Here is a 20,787-nt window from a genome sequence, read left to right as displayed (position 1 = left end):
TCCGGAATTCGAAGCAAAAGTGTCCGGATTTCGAATCAGCTTTTAACAGTGTCCGGGATTCGAAGCACAACAAGTCATTTTAATTTTCAAATTCTGATGAAAAATTGTTAGAAAAGACATATTTTGCATGCATTCTCTTAAAACTGACTGTTAGTAGTACATCCTGATGATATTTCTACATTTCCAACTTATTACATGATTTTTTGCCAGCTATAACAAAAATAATATGGTACTAAGTGTCCGGATTTCGAATCATGACGTTAGGTCAAAGCAGTGTTGAGATATCGTGGCAACCATTTTTTTAAACTGCCAACTTCAAATTGTTATATCTCGGCCATGGTACAACCAAAAGTTTTAAAATTTGTTTTGTTGATAGATGAAAATATATATTTAAATGTCTTGAAAATAGATTTGAAAAAGTTTAAATGTGTTCTCATACAAACCTCTGACATCTATGCCGATTTACAGCGACTTTTTTCAAAACTTTTTTTCGTAAAATCGCGATAACTCGTGATGTTTGTAAGCAAACCCCTTATGTCGCTTTATAAAAATTTGTGTAATTGTCTGCTCTACAACTTTGTAGAACATTGTTACACTCTATAAAATAACCCTGCAAAGTTAGAAAAAACACGAAATTTTAAAATGAAAAATTTTGTTCTAAATGAAAAAATGACCCTTCTGGGTCAATGTAGATTCGAAAAGAACATTAAATTTCCCATAAGATGACATGTTCCAAAATTTTTTACAGTCGAGTAACGGAAAATGGGAGAATTTTTAAATCTTTTTAGTGTTTTTTTCGATGAAAAATACGTTTTTTTTTCGGAATTCTGAGTAAGCCATCACATTGGGCGTCTAATTTTACATAAAAGTCCCTTTGACACCAAATTTGTATCTCATCACCGTTTCAGGCTGCAAATTATTGAAAAACACCTCTTTTTTCGCATGTTCAAAAATGGAAGGGGTCGTACCACCCCTCCGTCGCGAGATATAAAAAACGGACCTCGGATTCGTGATCAGGGACAAAAGTTACCCCTTAGGACAAAGTTTTACGCAAATCGAAGAGGGGTCGGGGCAACTTTTCCCGATTTCGTGTGAGTTGGTAGAGAATTACCCAAATATCTAAGACAAAAGCTTAGCTCGATCTGAAATGACCACCCTAGCCAACCAAAACCATCGGTATTTTCAAAGCAAAGCAACAGTAGAAACTAGAAACTGTTGCAAACTGCCGATGATGTTTGAAGGAAGCAAACGGTAAGGACTAAACTTTTTTTTCCCCGCACCGGCCCCGTAAGTGACGATGAATAATTTATCCGTCGAAAAGAATGAGAAAAAAGTGTGTATCCAAAAAATCGACAAGATGGTCTTTGTCCTGTTTTCTGATAATCAGGGTTTAATATTGTAATACTTGGGCCCTCAAGCGGGACACACATGGTACCTACTCCTTATTGACTCCCTAGCATTTATTGATGGAATTACTGCGGTGCGGCTTTTGCAGGTTCCCGAGCGGATATTGTCGAAACTTGGGCCAGGATCGTTTTTATTTTTTTTTTTTTTTAATTTATATTTATTCAAATTTCTTTTCCATGTACATTCATTCAGTTAAAATATTATTGAGTGTCCAATCACAAACGATGACTTTTCACCTCAATTTTAAATACTAGCAACTTTCATTTATTCGTGAAATATTGTAGCTTTCGCTATTCAGTGATTTCAAATGTAGGAGGTCCTACATGTACAAAAGGGAAAAGGGATACTTTAAAACTAACTTATAAACTATATAAAGAGCGGATCAATGCAGCTGAAGACTGCAATGATTTTTGTCGAAATGCATCAATTATCTTATTGGACATAACATCCAAAGTGTCAACTTCGGCTAATTGATGAAGTTCACTGGTGCTGAACCAGGGAGGAAGTTTCAGAATCATTTTCAGAATTTTGTTCTGAATCCTCTGAAGTTTTTTCTTCCTGGTTAAGCAACAGCTTGTCCAGATCGGCACAGCATAAAGCATGGCAGGTCTGAAAATTTGTTTATAAATTAACAGTTTATTCTTGAGACAAAGTCTAGAATTCCTGTTTATAAGTGGATACAAACATTTAATATATTTGTTACATTTAACCTGGATACTTTCAATGTGATCCTTGTAAGTAAGGTTTTTGTCAAAACCAAGTCCAAGATATTTCACTTGATCCTCCCACTTTAAATTTACCTCATTCATCTTTATAATGTGATGACTTTTTGGTTTAAGAAAATCAGCCCTTGGTTTGTGAGGGAAAATAATAAGTTGAGTTTTGCAGCATTTGGAGTAATTTTCCATTCTTTCAAATAAGAATTGAAAATATCCAAGCTTTTTGTAATCTTCTTGTGATGACACGAAGGCTTCTGCCTTTGGCGGAGATGCTTGTGTCATCAGCAAAAAGTGATTTCTGACATCCTGGGGGCAAATCAGGCAAGTCAGAAGTAAAAATATTGTATAAAATTGGACCCAAAATGCTTCCTTGAGGGACGCCAGCACGTACAGGTAGTTGATCAGATTTGCTATTCTGATAACATACCTGCAGAGTACGATCCGTCAAATAATTTTGAATAATTTTCACGATATAAATCGGAAAATTAAACCTTTTCAATTTCGCAATCAAACCTTTATGCCAAACACTGTCAAATGCTTTTTCTATGTCTAGAAGAGCAGCGCCAGTAGAATAGCCCTCAGATTTGTTGCTTCGAATTAAATTTGAAACTCTCAACAACTGATGAGTAGTTGAATGCCCAAGGCGAAATCCAAACTGCTCATCAGCGAAAATTGAATTTTCATTAATGTGCGTCATCATTCTATTAAGAATTATTCTTTCGAATAATTTACTAATAGATGAAAGCAAACTAATGGGCCGATAGCTTGAGGCTTCAGCAGGATTTTTATCCGGTTTCAAAATCGGAATTACTTTGGCATTTTTCCAACTACTGGGAAAATATGCCAAATCAAAACATTTGTTGAAAATTTTGACCAAGCTACTTAAAGTTGCTTCTGGTAATTTTTAATTAAAATGTAAAAATGCCATCCTCACCAGGGGCTTTCATATTTTTAAATTTTTGATAATAGATTTTATTTCATTCAGATCCGTATTAAAAACTTCATCTGATGAAAATTCTTGTTCAACAATATTCTGAAATTCTATTGAAATTTGATTTTCAATAGGACTCAAAACATTCAAGTTGAAATTATGAGCACTCTCAAACTGCTGAGCAAGTTTTTGAGCTTTTTCCCCATTAGTTAATAGAATATTATCACCATCTTTTAAAGAAGGGATGGGTTTTGAGGTTTCTTAAGAACCTTTGAAAGTTTCCAAAAGGTTTGGAATAAGGTTTAATTTGTTCGACATCTCTTGCGAACTTTTCATTTCGCAGGAGAGTGAATCTGTGGTCAATAACCTTTTGCAAATCTTTTGAATTCGCTTCAGTGCAGGATCACGAGAACGTTGATACTGTCTTCGGCGAACATTTTCAGACGAATCAGAAGCTGAAGATCGTCATCAATAATGGGAGAATCAAATTTGACTTGGACTTTAGGAATAGCAATATTCCTAGCATCCAAAATTGCATTAGTTAAAGATTCCAAGGCTGAATCAATATCAGCTTTGGTTTCTAAAACAAAATCATGATTTAAATTATTCTCAATATGATGCTGATACCTGTCCCAATTAGCTTTGTGGTAATTAAACACAGAACTATTGGGTCTGGTAACTGCTTCATGAGAAAGTGAAAAAGTTACTGGAAGATGATCAGAATCAAAATCAGCATGAGTCACTAAAGGACCACAATACTGACTTTGATTTGTCAACACCAAATCAATTGTTGATGGATTTCTAACAGAAGAAAAGCAAGTTGGCCCATTCGGGTATAAAACCGAATAAAGACCAGAAGTGCAATCTCTGAACAGAATTTTACCATTGGAATTTACTTTTGAATTATTCCAAGATTGGTGTTTGGCATTAAAATCACCGATGATCAAAAATCGAGATCTATGCCGAGTAAGTTTATTCAAATCCCCTTTGAAATAATTTTTATTTTCCCCAGTGCATTGGAATGGCAAATATGCAGCTGCAATCATAATTTTCCCAAAAGAAGTTTCAAGTTCAATGCCCAAACTTTCAATAACTTTTAACTTAAAGTCACGTAACGTGCTATAAGTCATACTACGGTGGATAACTATTGCAACTCCACCGCCATTTCGATTCATTCGGTTATTAGTTATAACTTTATAATCTGGATCACTTTTCAAATAAGTGCCAGTTTTTAAAAATGTTTCGGTTATAACAGCAACATGCACGTTATGAACTCGTAAAAGTTGAAAAATTCATTTTCTTTCGCTTTTAAAGAGCGAGCATTAAAATTCATAATATTGATGGAATTACTTAGATCCATGATTAAACTTCAGGGTAAGAACAACATCATTCGCAAATTTTAATCCAATCTGGATTGCTTCCATCATGGATGTAGCATTACTCATTGTTTGAATCAAACCAAACAGTGAGTTTTGCAAAAAGTCATTTTTCAAACGTAACATCGCCGAGATCAGAAGATCCCAAAGCGTTGCCAGCAGAAAAATTTTCAAATGAGATTTGAGGTACCTGCCCAATTTCAGAAAGATTGGTAGAGGATTTAAAATTCGTGGATGAAACCGAAACGACGTTAGCATAAGAAATGCCATTGTTGTTACCTAACTTTTCCACGGTAGGGGTATTTCTAGAATTGTTCGAGTGAGACAGCACGAACGTTTGATTTAAAGATGCAGGTACAACCTGACTTTGAGAAAATTTCGGTTTGGATTTCGGCTGATGCTTAGCACGAGAATCCAAAACCTTTTTCTGATGGGGCAATCCCAGAAATTTGATTTGTGATTTCCACCACAATTTGCACATTTAAATTGGGTGACTTCTTTCACGGGACAATTGTCCTTGTCGTGAGAAGAATCCCCGCAAACCATGCATTTTGGAACCATGGCGCAATGATCAGTACCGTGACCAAATGCCTGGCAACGCCGGCACTGGGTCAGATTCTGGCCATTACCGCCATGTTTCTTAAAATGCTCCCACTTTACCCGTACATGGAACAAAAACTGAACTTTGTCCAAAAGTTTCAAATTGTTGATTTCATTTCTGTTGAAATGAATCAGATAAAATTGTGAAGTCAAACCAAAGCAAGAAATATTCCCGTTTGATTTTTTCTTCATTGGTATTACTTGGGATGGGGCAAAGCCAAGCAACACCTTAAGTTCGTTTTTGATCTCATCCACCGACAAGTCGTTGGAGAGACCTTTCAAGACCGCCTTGAATGGCCGAGCATTCTTGGTCTCATACGTGTAGAAATTGTGTTTGTGGTTTTTCAAATAACCAACAAAAGTTTGGTGATCTTGTAAAGATTCCGTCAACAAGCGACATTCTCCTCTTCGACCAAGCTGGAACGAAACTTTCAAATTGCAAGTTTCCTTGCAATTCTTCAGTTGCGTTCGAAAGCTGGCCAAATCGGAAACGGAAGTCACTACAATTGGCGGAGCCTTTACTCGTTTCTCGACGGCAGAAAGCTCAGTACGAGGAGAAGGTTCCTTGTCATCAGTTTCGGATAAAACACCGAAACTGTTTGTCAATGGAATTGGAGGATTGACCTCACATTCAGAATCAGAATCAGACCTCAGAAGAGGCTGTTTTCTTTTTCTGTTTCCGTTAGCCGGTTTAGCGTTCAAACGCTTCACCGACGTAACGACCAAATCTTCAGAAGATTTGCGTTTACCTTTGTTTTGACGCATTTTGCAAGCAAAGTTCTCTTAAAAGATGGCTTCGTTTGTAAAATACAACAAAATTTCAGGTGGGGTTAGTCTTGAAAAGACTGTTTAGAATTTTGGAAAATAACTCAGGTAGTCTTTAAAAAGACTATGAATTTTGTTTTGAAATAACTCTGAGCTTAGGTAGTAAAAAATACCGCAGCTCTAGTGTCCGTTCACCACGAAGGTTCGCAAGACACTGGGATCGTTTTTATCAATTTGTATGCCGGCCGAATTGCTCGTGAAATATTCAGTTTTATGCATTCTTTCTATGGTGTAGAATTTTCGACGACGAGTTTGGAAAAAACTGCTTTAGCAAATTTGACTTTAGATAGAAGCATAAATATTGCAGATCAAATTTCGAAGAGCTTGCAACGAACTACGCAAGAGAACATCACTAAACGATGTTCAATGTTTCCAAACCGCTCGATGCGCAAAAAATTTTAATTCCATTGATTAGCACATTTCCTGCTCACTTGTCACAAGATGATGGCACACGGTTCCAAATGACTTTACCGCGGCTGTTCTGCCTTGAACGCATTTTCACGAAATGGGGGTTATAAATAATGACCATTTTCGAGCGGATGTCTTCTACCGTGTACAATGCCACGGTTCTGACAATCATCAGAAGGTGAGCTGTGAAGACAAACTCATAGTCATGGTGGCTTGAGCCGGTTGGATATGCTAATGTTCTATTTTTTAATTCAAACTCACTCATGTGCGCCCAAATTAAGCCACTTGAAGTTCCCAAACTAATAAGTGTTAATTGGTGCTACTGGTTGGGACAAGATTTTCTCACTGCAAACAAAGTCGTGCGTGTCCCTTCTTCACTGAAGTGCTCAAATTTGCAATTCAATTTACACTGAGCATGTATACCGCCGCACCATTAACAAGTGCCACCACTTTCGTAAATTGTTGTTTGGTGTAAACTGTGCACACAAAAGTCTGCTCAAGTGGCACTACAATAAAGTTTAACCACGATATGAGTGTTTGATGTAATTAATTTTCTAACCCACAACCACTAACAGTTGTTTCTTCTTGATGGATGTTAGACCTTACTGCCAAGGCTTGTTTGCACTGTTAAAATGCAACTAGAAATCCTAAACATGAACTTGCTCCAATCAGTGTACGATGTCACTCATCGAGATGATTATCTCGATACTCATTTTTTACGGTGTGACCTGTCCATGATGAAAATTTGGGGTGACTACCCAAAAAAAACTAACAACACACACACACACACACACAACAGATGCAGAGAGTGGGACGATGTGATGGAGCACCACGAGCGACCAGAATACTCTAATTTGTAAAGCAAATGAGCAGCAATGCATTAGAGCGGAACAGTTTTAAATCATCCTGTGAAATATGCTTTCACTGGACGATGGCAAAGCAATGTAGACAGTTTCTCGTTTCCTCATGAACTAATAACACGGTCCGACAAAATAAAAACAGCCACCAGCTGATTTTGTGTTTCCTTTTAAATAATTTGGCATGTTGAGCCACGATGATTAAGTTTTATTGATAATATTTTCAGCTTTTTAAAACTATGTTTAGGCTAGCATATTGTTTGGGAACCATTTGGAAAATGAGAGAAAATCTCTGGGACAATCAAATATTTCTCAAAACTGCAGAATTAAAATGTTACCATTTTGACATTCTTTGATCTCAGAGATGAAATTTTGTAAGATTGTGTAACAGCCACACCATATACGCTCTAGTGTAATAAGTTATGTTTTTATGCCTCTGTTTCAGCCATTGCGTACATACAAAAACGCTTCATATTTATTATTTCCCAAAAAAAAAATAATCTAAAGTGAATTTAACCCATAAAGATAAACAAATACTAACCGCTCCACTTTACTACGACTACCCGACCGACTTTGGGATCAGATGTTAAAATCGGATCTCGTTTCGACGACCTCACTCTCGAGTTCTGTTTTGAACACACGACGAGCCCAGCAAAATAACCAATCCAAACGAGGTCGTTAACTTTTCCGAGAGCAGCAAAAAAAAAAGAGCATCACAGAAGGATCGCCGCCACCAGCGCGGTTGAACGCGCACTTGTTATGTTGTCGCGCAGCAGCTACCAAATTAGCTTGCACAAACGAAGAGGAGGAAAAAATGCCATCACGTTGCAGCATGCAGCTCAGCAATGATGTATCGAAAGAAAAACGGGCCTGGATATCAGCAGTGCCATTTTGGTGTGACGGTCCCTGTGTGTGTCGCCGCCATGTGACCGATTTGTGACAAAATGAACCGTTAACCGTTGTTCTTGGCTGGTGAAAAAAGTTTTTTTTTAAATATTTTTGTTAAGTTTTAGTGACGGTTCTTTATGAATCTGTTGTTCGAACTTGAATTATGACAGTGAATGAACCTTCAATAATTTTTATTTATCTACATAAAATTGATTAAACCAGGCCCGTAGCCAGGGGTGTGGCTTCCGAGATGAACCCTCCTCCTCCCCCTTCTCTCCTCGAACCATAATCCTAGCTAAACTCTTGATTTAAGCACTTAATGTTTAACTTTCTACTCATTTACAATCCATTGTTTCAATAACGCCTTTAGGGAAACTTCGTCGATCTTTACAGTCACTGTCTTGTTATTTAGTGTATGTAATAAAAACAGGTGCTCAAAATACCGTTATTATGATAAAATATCAATCCGAGATTTTGGGGTCTATCGATGCCTTACATCATAGGGCACCTTTGTGCAAAAAATAAAAACATTCGCTGATGTAGCTTTCGAGATACAGCCCTTTTAAGATGTTACATCCGATTTTTTATAAGAAAACCAAAACAATCTCTACAATTTTAGCATTTCAAAGAATATGTAATTCGAGATAATGATGTTTTTTGCTTCATATGACTGTCAAGTATTTTTGGGCCAAGTTTCAGAAGGTTTGCTGATGTAGTTCTCGAGATACAACCATTTTAAAATGTTATTTCCGCCTTTCTCTAAGGAAATCTATAAAATTAATACAATGGTAACATTTTAAAATGGCTGTATCTCGAGAACTACATCAGCAAACTTTCTGAAACTTTGCCCAGAGATATTTGACTGTCATATGAAGCAATATTTATCATTATCTCGAAATGCATTTTCTTTAAAGTGCTGAAATTATCTTTGAAAAAGTCGGAAATAACATTTTAAATTGGCTGTATCTCGAGAACTACATCAGCAAACCTTCTGAAACTTGGCCCAGAGATACTTGACAGTCATATGAAGCAAAAAACATCATTATCTCGAATTACATTTTCTTTGAAATGCTAAAATTGTATAGATTGTTTTGGTTTTCTTATTAAAATCGGATGTAACATCTTAAAAGGGCTGTATCTCGAAAACTCCATCAGCGAATGTTTTTATTTTTTGCACAGAGGTGCCCTATGGTGTAAGGAATCGCAAAAGCAAAGCAATCCACTTCAACGACCCCCGGGTCTTTTGTGGTCTCTGTTGCAAGTTTCTGCTCATTTTTAGGTGTCCGAAGTTTATGTGTGGTGAGTCACCCAAAGCCTCTTTTACGCAAATGGAACGACGTTTTACTTCCCCATCCAATAGAAGGCCAGGAGGATAAGGCGGGAATCGAACCCGCCTCCCACAGCAACATAGGGATCGGCAGCCGAAGCCGTTAACCACCGCGTCACAAGGCCCTCCTAAAGATGTGTGTAAGGAATCGATAGACATCAAAATCTCGGCTTGCATATTTTTTTCATAATAGCGGTATTTTGAGCACCGCAACGGCATTTTCCTTAAAGGTGCTTTCAAAAACTCAAGTCGTTGTGCCTTCCCGTTCCACCTTAACTTTCATAGAATGAAACATTTTAATGAATACGAAACATTTTTGTCGAGTTTTCGTCAAACTTCTGAAGGGAGATCAACTTTCTCAACATAACAGTAAATACTCGATTATCCAAAGCGTCGGTTATCCTAAGTTCGATTATCTGGAAACTTGTGGCAAACGACAATCTTACACTTATGACGATATGAAAGAATTCAAAAGCTTGTAGAATTCAGACGGAAAATTGATTTTGCAGCATGAAAAATTAAATTTTCAATTAAATGAAAAAAAAAATCATTCCAAATCATTGAAATGATTACTTGCTTAATTAGCGGATTTTTTTAATTTAAATCGTACATGTTAATCACAAAAATGTTCAAAATCGCAGAATCTGAAAAATCTGTCAAATTCTGTCAAAATCGTACACAGATGATTGATCTCTGATTGAATGATTAATCTTTATTCTGTCTGAAACATGAAAAATTTCCAGATTTATATGAAACCTGGCAACCCTAAGTACAAGTGTCTCCACTCTTTTTTCAACAAATATTTTGTTAACGTGTCGAATCGTATGTTTCAAAATTTGTTTTACCGTGTATCTAAAATTCATGTTAAAAAATATTGACGTCCATGCGTAAATTAGCTTTATTATTTCCCCCAACACGAATGCATTTTCTTTCCACGAAAGAATAAGCTCATTTAGAGAAACACAGGTGGTCCAATTCGCCCCAGGATGCATATAACCACCTCGCCCCTTACAGTCAATATTAATAACAATTTGAGAGAAAGTAAAAAATATTTTCTGGAATGTAAATAATACAAAAGAATGTGAAGCATATGATGTAAATCACCGCTAAATTTCCCGAAATGTTGCTATTTCATCATCCTGCAGTCACGATTATCCAATTTTTAAAATTACAGTTTCCAGAACAACCCATTATCGCCATCAAACTTTTCCAGATGTCCCTCCAGCGTGTCAACCCGTTAATCAATACTTCTGCCGCTGCTGCTGGACAGCGATGTTTGGCGACCACCAAACCGTGTGCATTAACTCATGTTTCAGAGCTTCCAAGTTGGTCACAGCCCAGGCAGTTTGCGATTGTTGCAACATTATCGATTCAGACGCGGAGAGAAGAAGTTTTTCCCATTTTTATGCTGCCAGGCCCAGGCCAAACCAGCCAGCCAGGCCAGCCGGTTTTCCTGATGGCCGTATATAGTAAGTGCGACTTTGGTCCGGTTCGGGCCAACTTTACACAAAAATATGTGCGGCGGCCACTGCTGCTCTGGGAAGAGCGCGTTTTTTTTTTCTCTCGTTGTTGTTTGCTGACAAGGCTTTTAGTATCGACTGCTCTGTTGTACTGGCGAGTCGAGCCCCGGACAGGAGTCCACAATTAAATAGTTATGTGTAGATTACGGTTCCTTTCGAAAACCTGTTTTGCCCTGCGCCGATGGTGATGATGATGATGACGGTGCCCAAAACGATCTACTGGGACACGCTCGAGGTCGATGGCTGCAACCTCCGGCGGCGGCGGCGTAGTTCTTGATAATGATCTCGAAAGACCATCGATAATATGGTGGAAGTTGAACAAAAAAAAAACTGTTGTACTCCTCATCCCTTGGTCAGCAACATTGTAGGCCATTGTTAAAAAAGGTCGCAGTGCCATTTCTCCAATCAAGATCTCGTCCAGTTGTTTTATTTGTGGTCATAAAATCATAAGCGTTATTTGTCTCTAAAAGTTCACGAAATCTTACAGTTGATAAGCCCAAATTTGCCAGATTCTCTACATCATGTCGCGATCTTTTCCGATCTTCTTCCAACACCTATTACCACTCGTAGTGTTCGTATCTGGTTCGCTCCTAAAAATAGCTTCTTTGGGGGAAAACTAATGTTTCGGGATAAATCATGTGCCGGTAGCAGCACCAGTTGTGAGCGTAGCGTCACTAGGTGAACGCTCGTATGACAACAACAGGGCGTTGGACTCGTGCTTTCTTGACGTAATGTCCAGACAAACTACGATAGCGGATGTTAGTAAACTGCGTTGACATCCGATGCGACCAGTTGTCGGCCTTGATGGTAGCTGAAAGGCAAAGCGCTGCTGTACTAGAAGTAGTGCGGGTAAAGTTCATTATTGTTTGGTGTTAAAGATGCCAAACGTTGTCAATAGCTCGATTATCATTGAATGTCAGTGCAGTTTGTTTTGGGTGCATTTTTATTTTCTTTATTTTTGACATTAGAGCCGTATTGCTAAATAGGAGTTAGATCTAGAGTTAGATCCATGGTAGATTTTCATTTTATTTTCAGCTTTGAATGGTATGATAATAATTTATACATCAAATGTCGATCAATTGAATCCTTTAGCTGTGAAAAATGTATAAGTTTTTCAAAACGTTGAGAATTAAATCAACAGAGCACTTCGTTGACAAATCGGGACGCCACCGTCGTCATCAGCGTCATTCAGACGGAATGCGTCTTCTCACAATCCCGTGTCTTCGCCGCCGTGTTTTGCTCCTTCTCCATTTCGCGGTGTTCTCACGATCGGACTCATGGAACGGAATAGATAGAACGGTTTCTAGCGGGTATCTTCTTCCATCATCTGAGCTGTAAGAGTTGAACAGAGCAAATCCCAGAGTAATGATCCCGTAATTAGGGTTATTGCAGTTCCTAAAATAACACCTCGGTATAGTTGGAAATTGTTTAGAGCAAGATTCTAAAAATAAAAATTACTCAAGTTTAGCTGGTTTTGGAAACAAGATCTTTTTTTTCAAAATTTGAATCATGATAAGACAATTTCAAATGTCTTTCCGCATAGTGTGAACCGAATAGTTCCATTCTTTTGAAAACACACTTCGCATGACCAAAATCCTAAGGCTTCTCGACTGGTGTCACGCCTCAATATCAACGTGTCAAGAAATTTTGTTTTCAAACGTTCATTGATTACTGGCTATGGGTATCACGTTTCAGACACAACAAAATGTCATACCAAAAATAATTTGTCCGTAACCTTAACAAGAAGGCTTCCCTCAACCTTATCACATGCACTTGCACCAATTCCAAAACACTCCCAGCGTATCAGCTTTCAAGTGGCACCACGACTTGACAAATGAGCATCACCTATAATGTTTACACTCGTGAGAGAACACACTGATAACGGTGGGATTCGAAATCGATTCCCCTTTGCTGATAACAGTGTGTTGGCAAACAAACACGTGAAAATTGGTTCTTCTAAGCATTTTTTTATGATTTCGACTTGAATAATCTTGAAGTTGAAATCGACTGTGATGCTTTGCCGTAGATAGTTAATTTTTGAGAATAAGTAACTAAAACCCTTTATCTTCTTTACTTACAGCTGAAAGTGATTTGGTCACGTTCTCCCAGATCAAAAACCACCACAGTACAAAATACCGCATCGAGACCTGCCTGTTTACTGCCGATACGCGATCGGATACGCTCCAGCAGCTGTACGATGCGGCCGCGAAAACGCCAGTGCCGGCCATCGCCGAGATGGACCGCATCCTGGGCCAGGACGGCACCATGCCGGGTCGCCGCAGCTCGGACGCCTTCCTGTGCACGCCGGTGCTGGGCCAGACGCGCCGGAAGCTCAAGGCCAAGGTCGACATGGACATCGAAACGAGACTGGTGAGTTATTTTATTCACAGCCGATAAATTCCAAGTTTACATTTATTTCGTAAACGTTGTCGTAATCAAAAATGTGACTTCTCTAACTTGACATCTTCATGGTCTTCTGACCCATAACAACCGATGTCTTCAATTCTCCTTGCAGAATGACCACAACAGTTTGTGCACCATAAAGTGATGGTCATTATAAGTTGTATATCCCCTGAGCATATAAAAGAAGATGGCGAAACGGTTATGCAACGAAGCTCTGACCAGCAACTTTTCTATACCTGGAGCCTTCATCCGCAACAACAACAACTCCAGTGAGGCCCACAAAACTACTCTCAAGAGTAGATTACCAGAACTACCCCCTCTTGGATGCCCCAAGTTGTGGCTCACACGTTCACGCAATTACGCAAAACAACGTGTTTTTTTTTTTATTCGTCGTATGGTCACAGTTTATTTCCCATAACTGAGGCTAGCGTAAGACACAGCATCGTCGCCAACATGCTATCTTGTCACATTATAGGTTCTGTGCTTTAAGATTTACTAAAATCTTAGTATTTTTTGTTGATACTTGACTTTTTGATCAAAATTCAACCATAATTTCTATGTAGTGATCGTCAGAAAGCAACGAGCGACAAGAAAGCACGACCACGACGACATAATAACTGCGTTTACTGCGGCCCGGTGGTTGGTCCTTTTATATTGTTCTTTTTGTGGATGACCTTTTCCCAGACCAGCTACGCAATGTCACGTGGTTTACTACTCCAAGCACGGTGGTGTCGTCGCCGTTTAACGAACACGGTGTCACATGGCGAATGTGTTCACAAATTACCTTACAGCGGACGGACGACACGTGGCGGTAGGTTATGGGCAAAGTTTCTTCTCATAATTGTTATGTGTGAGCACGATGCAACATCTGTTTTATGGGCAATCGATGGGCGGGGTTCAGGGGTTCATTTACGCAAAACCGCACACACGGTTTATTTCTTGCAACGGTCAGAATATTTGAGTTGGCAATAAACAATCAATAATTAAATTGTCTAAATAAAAAAAAAGTTTTTTTTTAAATATGTACGTCACATATGAACAATTTATTCTATTGTACGATCCACTTTCCTGAAAAATACTATGTACACTCAAAGTCAGAAGTATCCCTCAAAAGGGTACTTTCAATCCTCAAAAAGAATACTTTCTATCCTTTTTTAAAGTTCACCCGGCGTCACCCTTTCAAAAGGGTATGCCAAATTCAGTACATTTTCTATACCTTTTTAAAGGGTGACGACGGGTAAACTTGAAAAAGGAAACTTTTTACTTTGAGTGTAGTGCTCTGGGACCATCTACGACCTAAAGCCCTAAGCACTCTTCTTGTCAACATTAATAATTGCAATACATCCGAGAACACCCGAAAGTCAACTACAATAACCAAAGCGGCCAGCCCTACTGTGTCGTGTTTACCGCAGCCAGGAACGGTTCACAATTAACAGAATCTACAGGGGAGGAAGGATGCGTGGACTTACCAAACGTTCCAGTTTGCAAACCTCATTAAAGTTCAAAAAGAAGAATTTCTGTCCGGCTCAGGTAAACACTCAAATGATAACACAAACCGTAATGACCCATTTTCCAGCCGCGCTTAACCTGCAAACAAATTCGCACTGCAAGCCACATTAATCTTTCCCGCGCTTGAACCGACCGCTTTTGCGAAAGTGCGACGACCATGGCAATGAGCATTTGAGCTCCAATGCTTCAAGTGCTAAAAAAATGCAAACGTTCAAGCGGCAGAATATGCTTGTTTCACACCTTGCTATGCTCTTCCATTCCTGGTTGGATTTGATTTATCGCGTTTACGTACGTATTAACGTACCGCCACCGCGTACAAAAAAGGTGCTATAATTAATGCTTTCCGTACAAGTGTGTGAGCACGCGCAAAACTTATAATTCGCGCTTCGTGCGTGCAAGGGAAGGATATTATCTCTCGTTGACCGATTGGGTTAAGCTGATTATCGTTGCGGATAGGGGGAAAAAAGTCAACGAAGAGATTTGCTCGTCGTCAATCGGAAAACTATTGCTGATTGCAAGGTCTATAATCATGACTGCTCGGGCTATGTTCGGATCATGGCCATTTTTCTGTTGGGGTTAAGCTCAACGATGGATGCGATCGTTGATGAACGGTTATTAAACGTCACTCTCCCGTCTGTGTGTCTCTTTACAGCCCTCAGCGATCGATGACTTGAGGAAGTGGACATCAATTGAAGCTATCGGTGATATAACAGTTCCTCCGGACTGCACGGCCCGCGTAGCAGGCAACAGCAGTTCGGCCAACCTGGCTGGCAACAACACTACGCAGAATGGATCACCCTCGTATCAGGCTGGAACGAGTGCCTCGTTCGATGAAACCGATGACATCATCGTGGTCGACCGGAGCACCCGAGGATCGGGTCGCGAGCCGGACATTCCACTTGATCACAGGTTACCATCGCCGGAGGAGCAGTGCCAGATGATTGCGCTCAAGTATGAACCCCCGAAATCCGTGTATATCGTGAATCCATCAATTATATCCACATTTTTTTGTCTTGCTTGTAGATTCCCTGCGGAAACCATCAAAGTGGACACCTCCGGGCGACGGTTCGATCGCATGTGTACTACCAGGAAGTCTTTGCTGCACTTTGTGTCCGCAGCAGAGCACGCCGCGGAATCGGGAGCAGCTGGTGCCGCTGGCCAACCGGACGGAAGCGACGGTGACACGATCCGACGACGATCCCGACCGCGACGATCGAGGGGCAAACGACGTAACACGATCGCTGGAACGGACCAGAAGGAAATTGCGGAAGTGGTCAACAATGGGTAAGTTAAGCCAATGTCTAGAATAGCATATACGAGCACACACACACAGACACACCTACGAACGTACATGGTCGAAGGGGAGAAGATAAAAACCGCAGGCGAATAGTGGTTATACAATTACTCGGAATTGCTTTTTTTTTTCTTCTCCGGCCAAACCGATCATGAACGAACGCCAAACATCAAGGTCACTGCGAAAATTTTCGTGTTTGGATTCGTTCACTAAATTGAGTCAAAATTATCTACACAAATTCGCTTCTATTCCGCATCATTAATTATTTGGCATCCGTGGTCCGCGTGGGTGGAACGATGAATCTTTACATCCTCGTTAAAACGTCCGCCACCAGACCAGAGACCTGAGCATGACGTTTATTCGAATTTTGCGTGTGGTTCAGCTTAAACGTGTGCTGTTGTATATGTTTTTATGCTACTGATCAACCCTCTTAAAACAACCCCCCTCTAATCTTTGCCTGTGGAATGTTTTCCTAACGTTGTTGATGTTGCATGTGTGTTATCATGAATGTTTTGTTGCATTAGCACTCACGAACGATTTCCCAAATCTCATACATTCATTATCCCTCGTTTTTATTGTTGCCTTGAAAAACTCCAGTATTTCGAATGCTTTGTGAAACAGTCAACGGGTTCGCGTATGTTTGAGTTTCATAACATTAGTTTGCTCTCTCTACAAGTTGTGCATTTTCATTCATCAACAATTCGAAACATTTGTTTTAAGAAGTCAAAATCATTACTTAGAAATTACATAGCTAAAAAAGACTCGTGATAATTTAAAACAATTCATGTTTAATTTTATATGAATTGATGTCGGAAAAGTTCTGTTTTTTTTTTTTTCATTTTGAGCTAAATTTAAAAAAAATGGTGAGAGTTTCAAAGTAGTGTTTAGAAAATGATCTCATAGTTGAACAACTGAAACTAAATGCTTAAAATTTCAGATTTTTCATCATGGGTTGTTATAATCGGATTTCCCAAAGTGCTTTATTGCTTAAAATGATTCCATTTCGTTTTTAGCATACATTTGAGATATTATTTTCTAGAATTTAAATCTGTCGATGGGAACAGGTTGGCAGGTTAGAAAAGGCCCATGACGAAACATCAGTGACAGTGACCCTCAAATACTTTATTTATTTGATCAAGGTTGTTACACAGAAAAAAAAATCATGGTTATATTACATCTGGGAAGGGGTAAATATTTTATGTCAGAAAAAATGTGTAATTTTCCCTCTGGAAATATGTAATATTACCACTTTTCTGGTGTAAAGTCACTTTTTTAGTTTAAATTGAATGTTTAACAACATTAAAGAGGTAATATTCAACCTTTCAAAATTACATTTTCCAAATTTATCCATTTTTTTACTGTGTATGTTTTTCACCACAGTCAAGATAATAGATTTCTTCGAATCACCATTAAGGATTTAAATTTGTTGGATTAGCATGAACCATTAATTACACTTCATTTTGCATTTGTTTATTTATCATGTGCAATACATAAGAATGATCGTGAAAACATCACAGTAAAAAATAATGTAAATTTGGAAGGTTGAATGTTGTATTTTTTTTTGTAATTCCTTATCAGTGAACACTTATATCCTTTATTTTAGTCAATGTTTGCTAGATATGGTGTCCGAATAACACACACAAACAGAACCCATTCACACACGAAGAAATTTCTTATTCACGTTTAAAAATGTTCTGAGATGGCTTCGTGGTTTCCATTTTCATGTGTAGTTACTTATATATTATTCTAATCACAATTTACTACAATCAGAATGAAAATGTACAACTAACTGTAATGAACGGATGCAATTTTTGATATAAGATTGATGTTATTGCGACATAATCAATACAATTTAATAGTTTGAACATTTCCGACTAGTTTCTCCTTCCCCATTGCAACATCAGCAAACTATCGCAAATACTGGGGTACAGTGCTAATCAACGCCACCCTTTTCTCAATCTTCTCTCCAACAGGGACGATGCCACTACTTCCTCTACCATTTCTACTAACCTGGTTCCTCGTAGCAAATCAAGTGACATACTTAAGAAAGAATCTCCATCGACGACAGTGGAAAGCATCAACACTTCCAAGAACAGCATTAAGCTATCGCACTTTAACTCACTCAAGCAGTGGGGCCGCAACCGACTGCGCATGATAAACAACCGTGACTCGAAGGACAAAGTTCAAGATATTGATGACTTTAATATCTCTGATACGACTAGAAACAGTAAACGCAAGATTTCTGACAAAGATGTGAAACTTTCGCACGAACGAAAGCCTTCCTACTCTTCGTCAGAGAGGAGCATCACTGTGCACACTTCCAACGCCGGTGCCACCGGTACAAGCATGCCCGCGTCGATCAACCCGGTGAAGCTGCGCGAATCCTCGTCGATTCGACGGCAGCGACGAACTGCTCTTGGCAATAAGGACGAACCGCACTCGTCGAGTGGAAACTGGAGCGCCAGTTCCGAGTCCGGCAGGACATCCATCGGCAGTGAAATCACGACAACCACTCAGCCTAAATCAAGTGCCTCTAGTACATCGTTGAATCATAATCACCACACGGTATCCAGCGGTCCTCCCAGCTCCATCATCAGTAGACGTAGGTTCTTGAACACGTCGGCGTCCAGCAGTGTAACGAGTGAGGGAACCGCCACCCCTGACCTACAAATGTACGATTATCATGACGAAGGTGGTGAAACAAGCTCGGTGTACTCGTGTGACACAGAAGGATACTACACTTCCTTCCACGTGGACTCTGGCTTGAAGACCCTCAAAGAAGAAGAACCGGCAACGCCTCTCCACTCAACAACCGCTCTTTCAAGTACAACTTCGTTCGAAAGTTCGGGCAATCAAACGGTCATTTCTCCGGAAAATGAGTACGAGCTGTTTGGCAAAGGGTCGACATCCACCACCACAAGCTCCGCAGGGACAATCTGTACAGTTTTGGCGGATGGACAACGAAACTCCCTAATCGGACCGGCAGTGCCAGAACGCAAGAGTTCACTCACTAAGTTGAACCGTAGTAATAGCACGGCTAGTAATGGAACGCTGGAACGAAGCTATTCCAGCAGTACGGTCGGTAGTACGCTGGAGAGGACGGGAACAATCAAGCGAAATGGAAACTTGCTGCAAAAAGAAGTGGCAGCATTGATTCATCAGGAGGAGGAGAATAAGAAGAATCGAATCGAATCACCTGACAGTGGAAACAATACGAGCTCTTCTCCCATTGAATCCAATGCTAATTCAAGCCCTACGCAACGTGTACGGAGCGGTTCCGAATTTGAGTATTCCGAATCGTCGGATCTGGAGTGTGTCGATCGAATCGAAAGAATTCGCGAAAAGACAACAATCAACACTAGCCGAATTCCATCGATGTGCATAATCACACCGACAAACAGTGACGATGAAAATGGATCCTTGAAGCGAAAGAAGGAAAGACCCGCAGAGACATCCCAAAACGAATCATTCGATTCCAAGAAAGATTCCAGCAGTTTCAAGAAAAACACTTTGCTCCCGTTGAACAGCATGTTTGGCAAGCTGAGGGGAGTGCTGAAGAAGTCCCCCAGCAAGGACGCGTCGATTACGGAAAACGTAAACACCGAACCCATTTACGACGTGACCGGCGAGTACGTCCGAATCGCCGACGTAAAGAGCAGCAAAAAACCACAGCAGAGCAGCGGTGTTTACTATTCAAACGATGTGGTAAAACGCAATTTGGCCACGGTTCTCTCGGGAAATTTGAACGAAGAGACCGAGTACGTATCGCTGAATGAACTGCCGTGCAACATGCGGTGCGAGAGTAATGCTGCTCTCTCCAACTCCGACAAGAACGCCACCCCTCGCGGAAGCGGAAAAGCACAACACAACACGAGCAACGACAACGAAGTAGGGGAAAAGGCATCGACGACGAACGATACGAAGAGGGGTGCACGCGTGAAACTGGATGCGCACGGCAAGGTCATCTACAGTTCGGATAGTCTGAAGAGGAGAAAAGGTGCGCACACCACGTTTGCGCCGGGTCCATTTGTGAAAGACGTACAACCGACGACAGCCTCCTCCTCTGCTTCCAGTGCTGTGCCAGTAGTGGCAAGCATTCCCAACATAACTACGACACCAACAACTACGACGACGACAAACACGTTGGAAGAGATTCGCAAAAAGGATGCTGCTCCTGCTGCATCGTCTCCATTGCTGAGTGGAGGGCTCACAAACAGAAAATCAATCGTAGTGAAACCAGTGATATCGCAATCAGCGCTGAAAACAAAAGCAATTCCACAGCTCATCAACAGACCCAACAAACTAGCTGCTGCTGCACGGATGGCCCCAATTGTCTCCATTCTACCACACAGTGCCGTACAGGAAAACGAACAGCCATCCCCAGCATCGTCATCTTCATCATCGTCAAACATCATGTCGTCTGGTGTTCTTAAGGGTGCTTACGTTAATGTACAAACCTCAAAACCTTCGTCCACTCAACCACAACCGGTACATTACATGGAACCAACAATGCTACAAAATCATCACCAGCAACAGCAACCGTTACAGTATCGAACAGGTAAGCCAAAATATCCAAAAATAATCGCATCTAGAATAGGTCCACCAAGAGTTAGGAACGTAATTTTGCCTTCCGCACGGCGGCCATTGCCCCACGCACCCCCGTCATTCTCATTCAAGACGAAAAACTCTACCCCCACCCCTCACGAGTCACCGTCCCTTCATC

The 20,787-nt window shown here is 40.1% G+C and overlaps 1 protein-coding gene across 2 annotated transcripts in view; it reads left to right on the top strand.

Annotated features, from left to right (window-relative positions):
* Positions 1–20,787, top strand: part of LOC6046772 — a 64,555-nt gene that overhangs the window by 38,159 nt on the left and 5,609 nt on the right. For both annotated transcript variants that reach the window (XM_038250691.1, XM_038250692.1), the window contains 4 exons: positions 12,939–13,228; positions 15,423–15,721; positions 15,794–16,054; positions 18,038–20,622. In XM_038250691.1, coding sequence (XP_038106619.1) covers positions 12,939–13,228; positions 15,423–15,721; positions 15,794–16,054; positions 18,038–20,622 — 3,435 coding nt within the window. The remainder of the gene's footprint in view (positions 1–12,938; positions 13,229–15,422; positions 15,722–15,793; positions 16,055–18,037; positions 20,623–20,787) is intronic.

Source organism: Culex quinquefasciatus, chromosome 1 (assembly GCF_015732765.1).
Source record: "Culex quinquefasciatus strain JHB chromosome 1, VPISU_Cqui_1.0_pri_paternal, whole genome shotgun sequence".
In the NCBI taxonomy this organism is placed as follows: Eukaryota; Metazoa; Arthropoda; class Insecta; order Diptera; family Culicidae; genus Culex; species Culex quinquefasciatus.
Note: the sequence above shows the minus strand (reverse complement) of the source record. Positions and strands in the feature narration are given on the sequence as shown.